A 19,957-nucleotide genomic window follows, 5' to 3' on the forward strand; every position below is an offset into this window, starting at 1 on the left:
ACTCCGATATCTCTGACGTACTCAATAATTAAGCTGCTCTCCCCTTGCAGTCGATGACGAAGACCAGTAGTTTACCTTGAAAAATTAAAGAATACAAGCCATACCAGATATAAATAGGAAAGACACATTACAGAAACAGAGTACATAAAAAATGGGCCCTGAAAAACTACAACATATATAAATAGATATTGGAAGGTAGACACAAAATGTGTTTGCAGTACCTTAATGCACAACTTTTTTTTTTCGAAATGGGAGCTTAAAGCCCCAGCCTCTGCATCTAGAAGATGGTACCTTAATGCACAACTAAACTACATAAATTCACCTTGCCCCTCCTCGTGTACCTTTGCGCATCTTCTGGTGCCCATTGTTGGCCACTCCTCAACCGATGGTCAATGTAAATTGCAAAATCGGTGTTGGCATTCGATCAGCCAATCTTTGAGGACAAAATAGGACATAACATTGGGGCCATCAAGGTCCAGGTGCAGCACATTACAGTACTCACTACAGCAAAAAGTTTAAAGGAAATGAAATCCTTTGGAGGTACCCATACAACAATTTTCAGTACAGATACACAGATGTTTCCATAAACCTGCATTTCCATCTTTACACTAAATTAAGTCAAATGCAAAATGTGTATTTCTTACAAACTCTAAGTTGCTTTTGAAGCAATATAAACAGGGCACCAGGACAATATAGAGGGGGAAAGGAGCAGCACACACTACTGGTGTAAAATTGAGCAATATAAACAGAGCACCAGCACACACTAAGTTGCTTTTGAAGCAATATAAACAGAGCTCAGGACAAACAGAAAGACCTAGGAGGAACACAAATATAAAATCAATACTGATCACAATTGAGCCACCGCTAGCACTAGTATATGTATATAGTATAATGTTTGATTCAAACAATGAAGAAACAGTTCATGCAGCAGGTGAATAGTGAAAATTAAAGAGACACAAACATGACATGCTATAAGAGAGAGTACTGATTGACATCTTTGAAGAGCAACAAGTCCAACAATCATACATGTAAACATAATAAGTCAGAGAAAAGTTGAGCACATCCTATTGCTTTGTATTCCCGTATTTCTTGAATAGCATCTTTGTAGTTCCAGAATTTGAATTGTCTGGAAGACCAGGAGCAATATTACAGTTAGTCATGTCAAAGCATAGCTGGACAACCATAGGAAAAGTAATAGTTAATAGGATTAATGGGATTTTTTCATAAATAAAGAAGCAGAGGTCTGTTCAATGGTAGCAAAGCCGGAAAAAGATTCAGTCACAAGGCAAGCTCACTCCAGAATGACCATGTCTTAGTTGAGCTTTTTTGGGAGAAAAATATGCATATGCCCTGTTAAAATTTGCAATCTTATAGCTGAGAAGCTTTAGAAAATTATTGCTCATCAGGAAGTAGTTTTGGATATTATATTACAAGAGCCAAGTATACCTAAAAAGCTGAAAGGATAAAGCTCTCTTTTATCTATATGTTTAAATGATTGCCTTTCTGTAATAGGTCTCAAGTCAGTTAGTAGATTAGACGCTCGCAAGCATAAATTTTCAGTTTTGTACTTATCTAGGCAGGAGGTAGAAGTAGTGGTTACTGGAAATTTTAACTTATATGTATTAGTTACCCATCTGCACCAATTCTACCAACATGAAGGGTAAGACATACCTTCCTATCTACCAGCATGAGGTTTACACAAGCTTGCCACATTCCGCCACGAGTGTCCCATATTGTAGAAACACATGGAGCCTGAAAATGGCCAGCATTAGCGAACATACACGCTTCGCATGAGATACATGGGTAGCGAACAGAAAGTTCAACAGCTAAACGCATAAGAAAGACACTTAGTTATAAGAGGCCATTGAAGTAAATCCCAATGAAAAATCAAGAACCCAAGAAGTCAAGACAATACATCAGGATTGAGACCCTGAGCATGTAGTTTTCCTATCTAAACAAAATGCCAAAATGGAGAACTAAACCATAACTTATTCCAGATCACAAACCAAGAAAAAACATCAAGGAAGTCGCCGAGTTCGAGCGCAGATGCGCTCCTCCTCTCCCTCCTGTTGGGCGCTCGACATGAAGAGCGCGGTCCAAGAAGTGGTCACGGAACCACATTCAGCATCACATATTGCAACTTATATCCCGTAGTTCGTCAAGACCTTGCTGGCCAATCGGCAGTGGCTAAGAGGGACAGCGCCAACGGCAGGCAATCCTGACCATCTGCAAGGCGGGCCTGAGACCGCAAGAAGAGCACAAGCGCGAGCCAATGAACATGAATAAATTAACTTTTTGGATATAAAGAAGCAGTTCATATGAGAGGAGATAGAACATAAAATTTTAAAGCTATTTAGTGATCTATAAACCAGAGGTCTAGATGAACACAAATATTAAAGCAACGGATGTACCGATGTACACCATGTACACCACGGGATGTCAAATAAACATCGGGAAATAGTCGCTAGGTATGTAACTCTATGCCCATGTACACCACCTGGAGAAGTATATCCGCGTGAACTACAACAGCAGACTGTTCAAGGAAACAGAAAGAGAGGTGGCGGGTACCTGCGAGAGGGTCCAAGGCTGCAACTGGACTGGGCGAAAGTTACAATCTGAATAAGCTGCAATACACAAGACACGGTCAAAATTTTACTAATTAACTTTATAATCTCATATCTTATTTATCTTTAGTGTAAAACAACACATAACTACACATATCTGAAATAGAAGTTTGTCTATCATACTGAACTCAAATGAAATGGCTCGGTAACCTACTGGCTGATACAATTATCTAGTAGCACTAACATAGCTACTAAATTTAGTGGAGCCTGAAGTTATTGTCAAATTTTCAGAAGTATTGACATAGCTACTGATTTTCACAAGTTATAATCGAATCGATATTCACCAAACAGTCTGCATTTTCATAACTGTCGCATTGCACACATTTCAGACCAGTGAAAACAATAGGACTGAACTTGAGAGAATGGGACAAAACAACCTTCTCAGCTTTTGTATAAGATAAAGAGATGGGAATGGTAATAAATATACCCAACAGAGGTCTTAGTTCCATCTCCAGCGGCAAGAGGTCGAGCTGCGCCAAGCTCCACGGTGGAGATCAAGTGTCCATGCTATCTATTTTGGCGAGAAGGAGTGAAGTTCCAAATAACTATTTCATCCTGAATAACCTGAAAAACATGTGTGAAAAGACACGTAATACATGAATAATGGGCAGGTACTAAATCTGGATAAATGAGCTCAGCTGACTGGAAAATATGAAAGCAAAAGAAAGTCACATATTTTAGCTGTTTAAAAAATTGATGAAGTGTATTAATCATAATAATTATATAATATTAGTACTATAACACCAAGCATGTAGAAGAAAAAGAATGTAAAATAGAACCACGCAACAATTCTGGCCAATCCAAGTACATGACCGAGTTCACTATTTTTGAACAAAATAATAAAACACAAAAGGCGGGTCTGATTACCATGCGCAAAAGAGGGAGATTATTTGAAACCCCGAAAGGCTTTGGACTAATGTAGATTGTGGATCTGCAAAGACGTGTACCTGAACTTGCCCCTTCTCTCTTATCCTGACCTGCATATGCAAGAGAAATCTTTCACAAGAGAAAACATGCAAGTGGGAACCTAATCCCTGGCAGGGGCAGTGAGATTGAGAGAGGGGGAGGGAGAAACCTGGGATCATGGAGTCTTGCCACTTCATCTCTCTTTCTTTCCTCTTCCTGTTCCTAGTTCTCACCGGCGGTAGTACACCACCATCAGCTGGCCACTGAGCACCACGAAGTTGAGCACCTGGAAAAGGACACGAGGATCCATGGAAGGGGACTGAGATGAACGGAAATCTGATGCAAAAAATTAATGAGTAATCGGAGATAGAATCGAAAAACAAAAAGTGAACAAATCTATGAACAGAAGAATGAACAAATCTCAGACAAAGCACAAGGAAATCTTGCATCTGACTCATGGAGAAGAAATATACCTTATTTGGCATGGGCCAGTGAGGATGGTGGTCCGGCAAGGTGGCCTGGCTACTGATCGACCTCTACACGTTCGTCTCCTTTGCAGCAGCGACCCCACTCCTTTCTCTTCTTCATCATAAAAAGGATCAGCGGCCACCTTCACGAATCCCCTCTCATGCCCAAGGCCAGCGCCCGCTTGTGCTGGACGCGGCGCCCACACCAAGGCCATCACTGTTCCCGGCCGGCCATGGTGACGACGGGAGGCGGCGGTCGCGCCCAAGGTCGACACTGCTACCGGTCGACCATGGCGACGAGGGGAGGCGGCACTCGCGCCCAAGGGGGAGATAAGGACAGGAGGGGGCAGAGCTGCGACGCCGGCGCAGAGGAGCAGGTGGGGGCGGCGGCACTGGCGCAGAGGTGGTGCCGACGGGGAGGGGCGGCGCCGGCACATCTCCCCGCCGGCCACTACCTGCCTGTCCAGCGACGGCTCCGCTGGGAGGATGCGGCCGATGACGCCAGCCGGAGAGGAGACCAGTGGCGGAGAGCGGGAGCTAGGGAGGCGGCGGCTGCGGGAGCTGGGGAGGCAGTGGATGCGGGATTGGGGAGGATTGGGATAGGGTTTGGCCTGGGCACTCCTTTTGTCTCTCCTCGCACGACTCCACGTCCAACCGCTGCATGACGCGTGACCCAATCGATGGAAAGCTAGCGAGCCGAGCGACCCAACCCGAGCAAGCGACGTGCTTGGCGTGGATAGCCTCAGAGAGCCCCATGGGGGTGCAACAATTATACCTTTAGATTGCAATTTAAAGTACTTTGCATTGCTTACTATGTTTCTTTTCTCTACTCGCTTTATTTACTATTTCTTTGTTCATAACTCAATACCAACAATTGTTTCTTTATTACACTTTGCTTTGGGTCAAGAATAACTTGCATGTACATCTAAGTGAAGGAAACAAGAGATAATTAAATCTTTATCAAATAGCTCCACCATGGTTCGATACTCTTATTTCAAAACTTGTTACAAACTTCATGTGCACTTTCATACATCATTCAATGTTGTGCTGGGAATAAGACTTCTTCACTGGATTTTCCTACTCCATATATCCATCACCATCTAGCAATCTTCAGTTAGAGAATAAGGCTCCCAGGATCCGGCTTATAAAGGTTCCGAAACTAGGGTTACAAGAAATAGAGATCTGATCGGATACAAGATTATACGCGATTACAATGAGTTGCGCAATGAGTTGTGCTGCTATAATTCACTATAATCGCGCACATGTTGCATTATAGTGAATTATAGCAGCACGTAGGGTCTCGCCGTCGTTGTGAGATCCGAAGTTGGGTAACTCGTGTGACACTATCTCGGACACCCTTCGCCCCATGGTGCCCTCTCTCTCTCCCCTCCGTGAGGATCCCCTCGCCGGAGGTACGTCGAACACACAACGGCAGAAATTTTATAGGAGCGCCTAACCGTACCTACTTGCCATCTTGTTTCGCCGCCAATGAATCTACTGCATTCTCTTACATATTGTCATGCCCAGACTACTAGATCCGGAGATGAATTGATTTGTGCATGAAATATGGTATAATGACAACTAGAAGAGTAATTAGTGCCACATACACCTTGAGCTGTTCGATTCACTTGGATCAATCTTGACCAAACGTTACCTTGACATATTGTCGATGTTGCACTTAATTGTAACTCGAGAAGGGACATGACCGGATTGGTACTGACAAGCGGGTTGTTCTTCGTGGACGGCGGAACCAGTTGAGATGGTCGAGGTAGGGAGAGGAAGGGCTCCACCAAGGACTTCTGCTTGGTCTCCATCATCTTCTCATCCACGCTCATCAACTTTGATCTGGTATGCCCACTCTCTTCCTTACTTCGCACCATCATATGTGAGTATCTGACATGAAACTTGTGGTCTTCGTGTATTCGTACAACATAATGAGGGTTGGGTGGCGTGGTTTCAAATGTAAACCTAATGTGAGTGATACCAATAACAATTTAGTATGCGGGGTTGTTTTTCACTATAGGAGTTGGCGAATGTGGTAATCACACAAATTTCCGCCCCCTAGCAATAGTGAAGTTAATTTCGTATTTGTGAATTCATTTTCTACTAGAGGTACATTGTAAGTTGTTATAAGTCCTAGAGAAAAAAAATCCCTTTGTTTCTTCCGGCTTGTGATTTGTGTATATTATTATCCTTCTTGTTTGATCTCTCGTGAATTTATAACCAGCCATTAGAAAAAATGGTTTTCAACCGTTCATTGCTATGTAAGGGGCGCAAATTCTCATCTGTTGCTACTAAAATCCTGGCCATGGGCTATGTTTGTATGGATGGTACATATTCCTTGATGCTTATGTATAGACCCAAACCCAGATATTCTATTGTGCATAGGGTTCACGGGATTCGCAGTATAGAAAACAAAATATTTTTTACGAGATGCGAATAAAACTAAGATTCAATCTACGAAGCTCCAAGATCTAATCTAAGAAGATGCAAGCAATGGAACAAATTAGATCTACATACTCTTGTAGATCGCAAAGCGGAAGCATATTTAATGTGGTTGATGTAGTTGTTCCTCTACGGCCCAATCCGATCCGCATTGCAATGAGCGGCACCTACGAATATGCACACATGCAACACAAAAATGTATCCTCCTTATTGATCCAGTAAATATAGGTGGATAGGTAGATGGGAATCTACATGCCAACAACGCGACCGCGGTGGAGGCTATGGTGGAGAACTCCGACAGGGCTTCGCCAAGTTGCGAAGGAGTAGATGGGAAGGGAGAGGGGACGGCGGGTAGGGTTTGGTATGTCATGCATCTTCGCGCTCCCTCTCTTTATATAGGCCAGGGGCGGCCAATTTTCCCCTATTTCCAAGCCTAGGGCCGGTGGGCCCCTAGGGAGAAAACTAACCCCTTATGTTTCCCCTTCGGTGGTCCCCCTTTAGGGTTTCCCTTGGGATGGTTGCATGGGCCTTGTGGGGCTTATGCTCCACGCCCATGTAGGCATGGGCACTCCCACTTGGTCCATGTGGTCCCCTCGGAAGGTGTGGGCCCTACTGGTGGCCCCTCCGGAACCTTCTAGAACTTCCCCGATACGATACCGGAAAAATTAGAATTTTTTAAAACCCTAAAATGACTTTCCCATGTATGAATATTATTTTCCAGACCATTCTGAAGCTCCTCGTGATGTCCTGGATCCCATCCAAAACTCCGAACAAACCCTGAGTATCGCCATCATGAATATCCCATTTCTACTCTAGCGACGTTGGGCGTTAAATATCTGACCCTACGGGTTCGAGAATATGTGGACATGATCGAGACACCTCTCCGATAAATAATCAATAGCGGGACCTAGATGTCCATAATGATTCCCGCACATTCAACGAAGGTATTTATCTCCACGATGGCGAGGATTCAAACAATCTCGCATTCTATTCCCTTTGTCTCGTGATATTTTACTTGCCCGAGATTCAATCATTGGTATCACTGTAGCTAGTTCAGTCTCGTTCCTAGCAAGTATTCTTTACTCGTACCGCAATACAACATTCCTTGTGACCAATTCATTAGTCACGTGCTTGCAAGTGATATAGAATGTGTGTTACCTGAGCGGACCCTGGGTATATCTCTCTGTTACGCGGATGGACAGAAATACTTTCTGGGATATCCAAAGACACATTTATGATCACCCAATTACGATGTGATGTTTGATGTCCTCAAACGTTTATTCCGGTACTAGGGAGTAACAATCTCATGGTCTAAGGATTATGATACTTGACATTGAAAAGCTATATCAATACAAACATTGATACGATCTTTTTAATTTTACTTAGTTAAATCTTGTCAACCGACATGGCTCCATTATTAATTGACAAGATAATGGCTATGGTTAGGAAATTTAACCATCATTAACCAATGAACTAGTATAGTAAAGGCACAAAAGATCGGAATGGAGGAGCAGGTGCTTCCACGCTAGATTAGCGCTTCAGCTCCGAGACACATACACATACAGTTACATGGCGGGTTTTTTCATTTTCAGTTATTAGTACAAGGTGATTCGTAAACCAAGATTATCATGTTAGGCCATGTACTATGTAGAGTCGGTTCAAGAAAAAATATGTCAGATTTCTGAATCGCTTTGGTTTAGCTGTAGTGTTGGCATCGCTTTGCATGTGAAGCAATGATTGATAGATGCAGCATGCAATCTATATTTTATCCTCCACCCTCTCAGACTTGGCTCATTTTCTCTCTCTGACATGAGGACCTACTGATTTGCTCCTGACAGATTGTTTGCATGGAATCAAACCAATTTTGTAGTTCGCTTCTTCTGACAGACGCCATGGTACGATGCTCTACTATGTGTGCAACCGGTTCATAAGCCAAAATGAATCGCTTTCATACCACATAGTACATGGTCTTATAGGTAAGCCACTTGAGTATGTACTATGGAGTAAAAACAATATGAACCTATACAGAGGATCTAGAAGAGCTCTCGCTGCCTGTCTCGTCAAAATGAACAAAAGGCATTGATGGAATTAATTAATGAATTAATGCTGACCTAATGCTAAGAAAAAAACATTAAGGTTGATCTTGAACCTTAAAACCTGTAAGATAATTGGAGATGCGGGGGGTCGAACCCCGCGTGCCTCTCGCATGCAAAGCGAGCGCTCTACCATTTGAGCTACATCCCCACTTTATTTATTTGTCAATTAAACTATTTTTATAGTAGAAAACCTAATCTTAAGATCATCAACGTGGGCAACGTGTCTTATATTTGAAAGCTGAATCTGGACTATATTAAATAGATAGTGAACCGCATACAGCCAAATAATGTGGAAACCGGAACCCACATATATGCATGAAAACCATATAATAGTGCAAAATTCAACCTAAATAATAGATCTCATGATTCTCTCCAAAGCTAACTCATCGTCGTTGCGCTCTCGCAAACGATGGAAAACATCGAGCAATCCACCCACGGAAGTACTTGAAGAGGACAATGAATCGCTAAAATAATAGAATGTTGCATATGATGGAGATTAGCAATCGTGCCAAAACATATCTGTCCGGTTACCACCTCGATAAAGACAGGTGACCATGGGCATGTGGTAACACCAACGAACATTAGCTAGAACGATCCCGTCATTCATGAAGACCGACGAGAACAAGAACTCCCAATCATAGTTTTAAAACTGAACCGGATCGGCGGTCCAAACAGGAAAAACCAGAACCAGTGCCTCTATCAGTTTTTTAAGCGCACTGGACTGCATGCGCTGGTGGGCCCAAATAAACTGGCTAAACCGCGGTCAAACCACCGGGTTCACGCACTAAACCGGGAATCCGGTTCGACTGGTTCAATTGTTTGAGTGCTGTAAAAATTTAATAGCACGCAATAGGATTCAAACCCAGCAACTCACTTCCAAATACAGAGTGGAGTGATGCCGCGGACCAGCTGGGCTGGTGTCACTTGATGTTATAATTAGAGATATATTTCTTTTCTATATGATCTATAAGCCATCGTTGAAAGTTCAACGCTACAGTATATGTATGGGCTTTCCGCCGGCTTGCATTGCACGTAAACTTCGTATACGCATATAGACAGCGTGGGAAAGTTGATAAAATGCATATAATTGGCTGTTGTAACTTTTAGTTGGACGCCTGGTAGAATGTTAGTCTTGGACACATCAAAAGTTAACAAGTTGTTGGTCAGCAGCTGACTACTCTTTTATATCATTATGTGGATTATTATGCCAAATTGCAAGTCTAAATTGTTTTAAACAAATAATTATTTAACTAATGCATCATTTGTAAGTAAAAATATATTACTTTCTATCTAAAAAACCAACACTGAACCGGTGAACCAATGGTCCAACCGGTGAAAACCTGAACTGACGACCTCACCGGTTCGATCACCGGTCCGGTTTTTAAAACTATGCTCCAAATCTCTTGGGGCGCGTTTGATTACGTGTGAGCCTCTTGGCTCGTATCGGGCCAGCAATTTTTGGCTGTCTGATTCGCCCCGCGTTCTTGCATGGCATGGGTTTTAAAGCACCCCTAGGACAGGCCCTGGAGGAACGCCTGAAATGGCAGTTTCTCCACTGATGCAAACTTTGGCCCCGCGATGTAAAGGGTGAAACGTTTGCAGAACGTGTGTTTCCAGGAGCTTCTTTAATCTCTCTCCTTAATCATATCCATGGCTCCATGGGAAGAGCTCCTCGACGATGGCCACGGCCTCCGCGACGGCCACGCCACGGAGGAGCTTCGCCACGGCCCGGCTAGCTCCGCCATGGAACCCTTGCCCCCTGCCGGCCTTGCCGCGTCGGTGCCCTCGCCCGCCATGGATGCGGACTCGGCCACGGAGGAAAATTCGCAAACAGGTACTGATCCATTTGGTTAGCTGGATAGGCTCCGCCATGGCACCCCTGTCGGCCTCGCCCGCCACGAGGCTTGCCGGCCATGCCGAGTCCAGCGGCCTCAACGCGCCGACGTTGCCACCCGCCCCTGGCTGCGCCTGCCAGCCCACGGCTGATCCGGTCCGCACGCGCCCCCGCCACCCGCCCCGGGCCACCCTCGAGGCGCGCGCGGCAGCCTCGCTGGCCGCGGCCGTGGCCACCCCGTCCGCCCGCGTCCCTACACCGCCCGCCGGCCGTCCCCGGACTTGCGCGCCCGCCCTGTTCCCGGTCGCCCTCGGACGCGCGCGCCGGCCTCGCCTCGGCCACGTTCGTGGCCGCCCGGTCGCCCGCGCCCCGCGCCGCACGTCCCTCTCGCCCCCGCCGGTCCTCGGACGCGCCCGTGGCAGCCCGGTGCGCGCGCACCCCGGCCGCCCCGCGCCGCCCGCCCTAGGACGCGTGCGCGCCAGCCGCGCCCGTGGACGCCCCGGACACGCGCGCCCGCCCCGCGCCCGCCCTAGGACGCGTGCGCGCCAGCCGCGCCCGTGGACGCCCCGGACACGCGCGCCCGCCCCGCGCCCGCCTCGCCTGGCCGCACTCATGGCAGTGCCGCTTCTCACCCTTATTGGAACTTTATTAGCTGCTAACTGAAGGATTAGTACATACGAGACAGTACTACTCACATTAATACGGAGCAACCAAACATCTGTAAGTTGTATCTGCTCATATCTGCAAACTAATACAAAGCAACCAAACAAAATGCATTTGAGTGCCTAACCGTGCAATGCAGGCTAACAAAGGAAGCGCACTTTTTGCACCGGAGCTCCTCCGAAACGAGATGAGAGTCTCATCTCGACTGACGCAATGAGCCATGATTCTCATGCAGGCTACCAAACGCACCCTTTGGGCAACGCGCGCCACAAAGTACTACTACCTCCATCCTAAGGCTTAAGATCTATAATTTTTTCAGAAAGTCAAACTATATTAAGTTTGACTAAGTTTTTATAAAAGAACATTAACATATCAAATACAAAATTAATATTGTTAGATAGATAATTAAATATATTTTCATGTGCTATCTATAAAATATCATATTTATTGATAGTTTATTTTAAAAGTTTGGTTGAACTTTACTTGCTTTGACTTTTTCAAAAAAATATAAACCTTAAGTCTTGGGATGAAGGTGGTAGGTCTGAGTCGGATGAATTTTATTCGAGACAACATCGCCATACAATTTCCCAAGTTGACCATGAGCGCATCGCAGGTACCCATGGAAATTTACCGTCTAACAACGTGGGATGAGTGTAGATCTATTTTTGCATAATAAAGGCGAAAGACGGGGGACTCCCATCCCCGTGTGTTGGCAGGGCGCTGCTTGGCTTGGCGTAGTTAGGGCATCTTCAATCGCGCGATCAAAATGGACGCGCTGGACCGTTCGGTTTGGGCCGTTTGGGTGGCCGAGCGGACACGCGGACAGCGGCCCGCGTCCGCGTGTCCGTTTGGGTCGCGCGCTACGCCCAACGCGCGGACGCATCGCATAACCGGAGAAACACGAAAACAAAAAAAAAAAGAGGCAAATTTAAACGAAATTTCATTGAAGATATGCCCTATTTTGGGCAAATTTGTACATAGCCCTATTTTGGGCAAATAAAACTAACAAAAGAAGCCTCTATATGGGCTTTTAAATTTAAATTAAAACCCTCTATTAGGGTATGGTCGGCGGCGCGGTGGCCGCCGGTGCGCCGCCTAGCCCCTGTGGGCGTCGTCGGCGACGTCGTCGTCGTGGACGACGTCCCCGGCGGCGAGGCGCAGCTTGTGGCTCGACCGCGCCGGGGACTCCGGCCACGGAGACGACAGGCCTCCTCCCACGGCGAGTGGGGGTCCGGAGCCACCCGAGGCTGCGGCGGCGCACGGAGCGCCGCCTCCTCCCCGAGGCGCTCGCCTCTCCCCGCCGTGCGCGGCGCTCGGCCTCCGGCGCCGCCGCCGCTCGTCGAGGAGCTCCTCGTCGGCGCGGCGCCCGGCCTCCTCCCGCCGCGCCGCCTCCTCCTCCTCCCGTCGCGCCCGGCGGGCCTGGGCGTAGAGCTCCCAGCCCTCCGCCTCCTCGGCCTCTCGCCGGGCCGCCTCCTCCATCTCGGAGGTGCGAATGGCCGCATGGAGGTGCGGCCATTTCGCCTCCTCCTCCGCCGCCGAGATCATGAGCGCGGCGCGGAGGTCCGGGTCCTCCTCCGAGGACTCCGGCTTCGGCTCGAGCAGGAGAGGCGGCGGTTGCGGCAATGCCGCACCGCCGCGGGCGGCCTCTCCGATGTGGAGGCCGCCTCGGTTTCTTCCCGCAGCCCGCAGCGCCGGCGGGCGACGGCGGCTGCTGCTCGCTTCGTCGTCGTTGGCGGAAGCGAACCGTCGCTTGGCCATGGCGGCGGTTTCGCTGCGGGGAGTGGAGTGGAGACTGGAGTGGAGGACCAGATCCCCTCCAGTCCCCATTAAATAGACTCCCTGTTCACCGACAGGTGGGCCCCAGGGAGACGAGGCGACCAGCGCCCGGACGCGAGCGGACGGCGCGTGCCATCCGCGGCCACGCAAACCTAGCCCAGATTTGGGCCGGGTTTGCGTCGTTCCGGACGCCGCGGCCGTCCGCTTTTGCGGTGCGTCTCCGCGCTGGGCCGCGTTTTTGTCCGGCTCGACCTAAATGGACGCGCGGGCGCGGTTTGGGTCGCACGGTTGGAGATACCCTTAGAACAGGACTACTTTTTTTAATGTTTTTTTGTTGTTTGCCCTGAAAAAATGAGGACAGTTTACTTCGTTTGAGAATGGCTTGTACACCACGCACACTCAGCCGATAGTTTATAAGAAGACAATACAAGTAGAGACACTTCATTAAATACACACTCAGCCGATAGTTTACAAGAAAACATGAGTGCTCGTTTGCTCGACTCGTTTGAACTCGGCTCGTATTGTTAACGAGCTGAGCTGAGCATCAGTTTTTGCTCGTTAAGGTTAACAAGTTAAACAATCGAGTTGACTATGTTCGTGAGCTACTCGTTAAGATCGGTAACAAGCTAGGCTTCACTAGTTTTAACTGAGAGTCACTTTAGTTATCTCAAATATTTTGCAGTAAGGGGCCAAGCAAAATAGTGGTCTTTAACCATGCTTGAAACTCCTATAGTAGGATCTAAAAACCTATGCTTCCGCTCTTCCGCACCAGGCAATGCACACATATTTTCTTTGCATTGCATCCTTAACGAGCTGCTCGCGAGCGCTCGTAAAAACATAACGAGTCGAGCCGAATAATGATTTCAGCTCGTTATTCTTAACGAGCTTAACGATTAGAGCCTTAACGATCACGAGCTTAACGAGCCGAGTCTTAACGATCCGAGCAGCTCGTTAGTCCACCCCTACATGTATGGCATGTGCTGCCTCACATGCACCTTGGCATTTCCTATCCAACACCATCTCCCAGTTCTGCTCCTTCCCTGTGGATCACCTTCGATTCGTAGCTCCTTGCCCCCTTCCAACCGTTATCTTTATACTCCGTACGTTTTTTCACACAGTTTGTGTGCACCATAATCACCAGGTCGATGGACCATGATCTTATATCAACTTTTATGAATGCCAATTTCAAACGAGACAGACATAAAACCTAATTATTTTCTCAGATGTCATACTTACGAAGTGGTTGTCTGCTCAGATGAATCATCGAGTGTCATTTGGATAATTCTTGAAGGAACTGGTAACAAGTATGGATTTCTTGTAAAGAGTAAAAGAATCTGAATTCGTAGGAGATGCCCACAGAAGGCTTAGGACCAATTCTGAATTTCTAATTCAGGACCAAATTAGAATGAGATTACTATATTATCATCAGATTTTGACAGTGCAGTGCCCAAAAAAATTCTAAAAAGAAAGAATAAACCAACTTCTTAACCAGAAAGGTTATTAAACTTAGATTTACACTCATTCATAGGTCAGAAATGGCATACCACCAGCTCAGATCACCTTCTATGACTCTATGAGCATGGAACACCTCCTGTTCCAGTTTCAACTGTTCCGGTCTCCGGGGAGTGATGTATATTCCGAAATCAATGAGGTACCAACGTATGTGTGGTCATTTGCATAATAATATTGATAGCTTCTAAGTTTTACCTGAAACAAAGCCCAATGCATCAGCTACTAGCTTAACATGTTACAGTTGCAAGACCATCTTCACTGACATAGTGCCATTTCTAAGCCCCTGGGCCTGGCAAGAGAAGAAAGAAAAACTATTCAATATGTAGCAAGGTGTACCAGAGATGCATTATCGCGACAGCATTATCAAAAGTGGCATCACAGACCGGTACAGCAGTTAGGCTATGTGTCATGGTATGCCAGTACGGAATCTAGAGGAAAACCATACATTGTTCCTAAAAAAATAGTATAATGAACTGCAGTAAGATACATGCAAGAAAACAATAACACAATAAAAAAACTAGAAAGTATTGTGTGGAGATACAACAATCAAAGATATTTAACATTGACGAGTTAGGCAACTCATATACATTTTTCAGCCTTGAAGTGAATGAACACCATTGCTACTGTTAAGCACCTTCCTACTGCTTTGCAAGGTGAAACTTTACTCTTCTCGACTCTGATATAGGACTAAACACCTGCTAAGGCTTCTAAGTTTTGTGCTGGACTCTAATCGATACTGAGATGAAATACTAACTTGCTAAGCCAAACTTGGATTAGTCTTTAAGTAAATCTCAGTGACATTTTTGCAGAATCGTTCCATAAAGGAACCACCTCCAGGTGTTCCGCTGATACTTCTGATCGGCTAAAATACAGTTTTGAATGCACGATTACACCATACTAGTTATTCATGTATTTGTAAACGAATTAACAGAGCTGTCCTGGCAGTGATTTCAGATATGACAGTGTTGCTCGCATGGACGGAGACAGAAGGTAGTCAGGGTAATCTCATGATTACCCTGCCCATTTGCCAACTTTTTTTAACTACCTATCAGAGGCCCAAGAGTAAGCAAAAGCCTATACTATTTCTTTTGTAATTTTCTATACATATAACACTATTTCCTCAACTTATTATGATGCGAGTCTTTTGGCTATATATGTGGCAATTTTTCGAAACTTTGTATGTTGATGTAAATCTTTTTTGATGAGTTTGAGCACCCAGCGAATAATTCCTAGCTCCACCACTGGATGCATCAAGAAAAAACTGACTTGCAGGTGCAATCCCAAATACTTGAGAGAAATTACTGCAAAGTGCAACATACCATGAGAGCTAGGTATCCAACAATTGGACTTCTTTCATGCTTTCTTCATGCTTCTTGCTTTCCTCCTTTATGACACGCTTGAAGTTCCCAAGCTCAGCAGAGTCTTGCCCATACACCATCTTGATGTTATCCACGCAAGCACTGCAAATGACAGGCAATTCACCATCACGAAGAACAAACGCGCCGCGCAGATACACGAAAAATAACACAAGAGCAAACCTGCAGGCTTCCTTGTCGAATTTGCTGCGTGGCACGCCAAAGAACTCGTCAAAAACCTTTGGCTCCACCCTGCAGAAGAATGGCCGGTCTACAAACGGCATAAAACCAGCCACAATAGCATCAGTTTATACCTTCATTGATCAAAAGAGTAAAACAGGGTTGCCAAGTTCATAAAGTGAAACTACCTTCGTAGATGTTGCAGGTTCGGTTAGTCTTGTCGTAGTTGTTGCACCATCCATCAGGGCCAATCATGCTCTTGTACAGCTGCGAACAGGATCAACATGCTCTACTCTATAAGTTATTGTGTATCTATGAAAACACTAAAGGGAAATGATGCCGCTATTGCTACTCTACCTCGAGATGGTCGGGGAAGTCGGAGAAGATCTCGTCGGGGGTCGGGAATTCGGGGCCCTTGTCCAGCTTGCAGCACGCGCCGCACCCCGTCGCGCACCGCCACTTGACCACCCGCTTCGGCTTCTCCGGCTGCAGCTTCACCAACTCAAACTCAATCTCCTGGCCTTGCGCCTCTTCCACCGGGCGGGCCTTCCTGTCCTTGGCCGACCTCGCGTTTGGCTTCTTCTTGCTCGGGACCTCGGGTTGGGGCTGGGGTTGGGGCTTGGCCTCGCCCCGCCGCTGGCCCTTCCTCCGCCTCCCACCCGATGGTGCTCCTGACGAGGAGGAGATACCAGCGACGGCGACAGGTAGGAGGCCGGGTTTCCTCCTGGCGCCGGCGGCAACCGTGGCCGCCGTCCTGGCGGCTCGCAGCAGCAACATCCTCTCCTCCAAACAGAACCTCGCTTATCCCCTCCCAGGCCTTCGTGCCGAGACGAAGTGACAACACCCTCCAACTGGGCCCTCGGGCAGCTCAAGTCTGATAAGGCCCACCTGTTGGGCCGGCAAAGCCCATATAGGTAAAGACTATACGTGGCCCATATGTCCATCGATAACACGGCCTCCCCCTTTCCATAGAAGAACCAACACAACATCTCCCCAAGAACGAAGGGACAAAACAATACACTTGCAAGTTGCAATGCACCACAGTTATTATATCTAAAAACAATACATTTCTTGGTTTGGTTTTGTCTGGTCTGTTTGTTTTGCCGACACCAAAAATAAAAGTTCCACCATTCTGCTAAAATGTAAACGAAAACCAGACTGAACTGAGGGGCGTAGTACCCAATGTGTGGCTTCTAGCATACCACTACCAAGAAAAACATCACAAACATTACACTTCACTCGGCTCGATTGTTTGTGCCTCTACCTCCTTCACTGCTAGGGGTTCATACCAGGCAGGCTCGAACCCAGCTGCTTTCCTCGCCTCCGTGTTGAAGGGGGGCTTCAGAGGTCCTCGGAAATGCTCTCTAACGATGCTGTGGAATCTCTTAATGATTGCTATTTCATAGTCATCACCCTTCTCGCCTAATGTGCACTTTGCCAGTCCATCATCCACTTGTTGAACCGCCTCATCATGGCCATTAACTGTCAGCTTATCTGTCGATCCATCATGGCCATCATCACAGGTACCACCTTCTGGTAGCTCACAGCTTTGGGGTTTAGACTCAGGAACTGGACGTACAATTGGATCACTGGTACGGGGCCGTAGGCACAAGTATCTAAACCATCTAACACCAGCTGCGCAGTGTGTTACCTCTTCAGGATAAATAATATCTTCAAGCAGTTTGGCTGTTTGCTCATCCCCGCCAGCACGGAATCTTGATATGGTGGTTGGAAGGACATCTAATCCCCTAGCCTGTGTTCCAAATCGGCATTTATCAGGAATGAATATGTTGATCACAGTTGATCACATGCAGGAAACAAATGATATTAATACTCCCTCCGTCCGACCAGATACATCCAAATTTTGACGAAGACACTTTTGGTGGGATGGAGGGAGTAATATATTATGCAAAACAGATACAGCTCCGCATAATCACAGGCATGTAAGGCTGAGCTAAACAGAACACGTTGACATGAAGCAACATGTGATGGACCTCAAGCGCAACATTACGATAAATTTTTCGACTTCCATAATTCGATTTGTAACTTTACTGGTGAAACTGCATTAAAAGAATTACTAGTTTTCTAGTTTCTCTGGAGTAAATGCTGCACATGCAAACATATTAAAATCATGATTCTGAGATAATAAGGTCGGCCATAGCCCAAAGTTCAAATACCATGTCAAATCGCAAATGTCTCGATATGCACTCTGTGAACCAATTAGAAGGGTAGGTAAAGCATATCAATTAGTTCTTTTTTTTGGTTATTAGACAGACTCAGTTGATTCCTCATAAGCCAGGGGCTTTGCCTCCTTTTTGAAAGAAAGTAGAAAAAAAAGTTAACTCCTCATGGTTATGCCCCAAATGGCTTCTTCTATCTTCGTTTAGCTACATGCAAATAGTGGTAGCATAATTTATCCTCTGTGAAGACTCTACACAACTTAGAATGTCTTTTAGACAAATACAAATAAGAAGATTATGATCATACTAACCCAGTAAAGGGTGCAAATTAGTTCAGTTGATCTGTGCCATGTTAATTCTAACATTTTTCTTATCAGAAAGAGTCAGTACCAACCATTAGTAGGTCCCTCTGGTTACCACGGGTAGCTCATTTTCTTGCATTCAGAACACAATAAGATATAGATGTTTCATACTCCTTGCAATGACAAGTTCCTCACGGCAAAGAACATACATAAAGTAGTTCCCTACTAGCAAGCTTCCGAGTTTCAAGTGAAAATTAGTCTTAAGGCCTGTGATTCTCATGCAGCCAACATTAATTTAGTAATCAAATGATGATTGATTCATCACAGGGAAATGTCGACTTTCAAGGCTTTGGCTGTTTACGATGATAAAAGTTGTATAGAAAACCTCTACTAGCTCAATGTACATACAGTGTCAACTGTCAAGCCAGTTTTCGCATTGCGAATCAGTGTCCTGATGCCAATGTGAATCAGCGGTAAATAAAGGCAGGAGGCCAGACTGCAGAGAACAGAGGCAGCGCTGCTCACCTCGTGGACGCAGTGTTCGACGGCGAGGCGCGCAAGGAGGCAGTGCGACGTGCTCATGGCCGAGTCCCAGAGCCCGTCGTGCGCAGGGAGCGCGCCGTAGTGCGACCCCAGCTCCCGGAGCCGCGCCGAGAGCACCACGAAGTGCCGCCCTTCGTCCTGCGCGACGCGGGCGAAGTCGTCGAAGAACTCGCGGGGCATTTGGAGCTGCGCGCCGAAGCGGGCGACGATGTCCCAGGAGAGGTCGACGGCCCAGCTCTCGGTGTGCGCCAGCGAGTGCAGCATCGCCAGCCGGCTCTGCGCGCTGCCGCCCTTCCCCAGCTTCGGCATCCGGGAGGGCGGGAGCAGCCGCACCGCGTCGCTCCGCGCCGGGCGGTCCGGCGGCGCCCGCGGGGACTGCGCCGGGTCGTAAGCGAGCGGGATGGCGCCGCGCAACCACTGGGTGGCGGCGAGGTCGCCCAGCCGGGCCTTCTCGTCGGGGTCGGCCGTGTCGAGGATCTGCAGCGCCCAGTCAACCAGCGTCTTGGGCGGCTGCAGCCCTTCCGCTTGGTCGACGGCGGTTGCTCCCGCAGCATTCATCTGAGCGATTCTGTAGCGAGCACGCGCGGAGTGGGTCTCGGAGTTCAGCTGCGAGCGGCGGTGCCGGTCGGCGGTGGCGGCGGCGGGGTGGGTGGGCACTGGGTAAACTGTTGATGGGCCGAATTAGTGTAGCATGGACTTGGACCAACTGACATGTTGCTTGGGATGAAAACTTTGGGCCATACGTGAACAAGGATGTCCAATTCGACTCACATGTGCGTTGAAAACACATTTCAAAATGTCGAAAAAATCAGAAAATAAATCGTATGTATATCAGACATATTTTGTTCGCACACTAGTTTTTGGAAAAAGTAAAAAAAATATGTCCCATGTAAAAAAGACAAATTTTGATACTCCAACATAACTATTCACGAGTCATTTCTTTGTCTTTTTTTTACATGCCACATAAAAAAGTTTTTTTTTTCTTGAAGACTTGTGTACGAACATAAAATGCCCCGATGTACACAAAAAATATTCTTAAAACTTTTTAAACATCTTTTTACATTTCATTCATTT

The 19,957-nt window shown here is 46.8% G+C and overlaps 2 protein-coding genes and 1 non-coding gene across 5 annotated transcripts; all 3 read right to left on the minus strand.

Annotated features, from left to right (window-relative positions):
• Positions 1-8,611: 8,611 nt before the first annotated feature.
• On the minus strand, positions 8,612-8,686 carry TRNAA-UGC (transfer RNA alanine (anticodon UGC)). The gene has a single exon. It is a non-coding gene; the product is annotated as a tRNA-Ala (tRNA).
• Positions 8,687-14,211: 5,525 nt separating this feature from the next.
• Positions 14,212-16,696, minus strand: LOC127332207 (uncharacterized). Of its 3 annotated transcripts, none has more exons than XM_051358480.2 (5): positions 16,216-16,694; positions 16,047-16,125; positions 15,862-15,949; positions 15,643-15,783; positions 14,212-14,612 (listed from the first exon to the last, which is right to left on the minus strand). In XM_051358480.2, exons 1-4 carry the CDS (start codon positions 16,633-16,635, stop codon positions 15,651-15,653), a joined length of 720 nt encoding a protein of 239 aa, XP_051214440.1. In that variant the 5' UTR covers positions 16,636-16,694; the 3' UTR covers positions 14,212-14,612; positions 15,643-15,650. The 3 variants fall into 3 exon arrangements, with proteins under 3 accessions (XP_051214440.1, XP_051214441.1, XP_051214442.1); XM_051358481.2 differs by having other exon boundaries at positions 14,212-14,518; positions 16,216-16,693; XM_051358482.2 differs by lacking the exon at positions 14,212-14,612 and adding an exon at positions 14,635-14,775 and having other exon boundaries at positions 16,216-16,696.
• A 163-nt stretch (positions 16,697-16,859) lies between these two features.
• Positions 16,860-19,550, minus strand: LOC127332208 (uncharacterized). Its single transcript, XM_051358483.2, has 2 exons — positions 18,866-19,550; positions 16,860-17,611 (listed from the first exon to the last, which is right to left on the minus strand). Exons 1-2 carry the CDS (start codon positions 19,439-19,441, stop codon positions 17,087-17,089), a joined length of 1,101 nt encoding a protein of 366 aa, XP_051214443.1. The 5' UTR covers positions 19,442-19,550; the 3' UTR covers positions 16,860-17,086.
• Between the last annotated feature and the right edge of the window lie 407 nt (positions 19,551-19,957).

The sequence above is a fragment of the Lolium perenne genome, chromosome 4 (assembly GCF_019359855.2).
Source record: "Lolium perenne isolate Kyuss_39 chromosome 4, Kyuss_2.0, whole genome shotgun sequence".
NCBI lineage: Eukaryota > Viridiplantae > Streptophyta > Magnoliopsida > Poales > Poaceae > Lolium > Lolium perenne.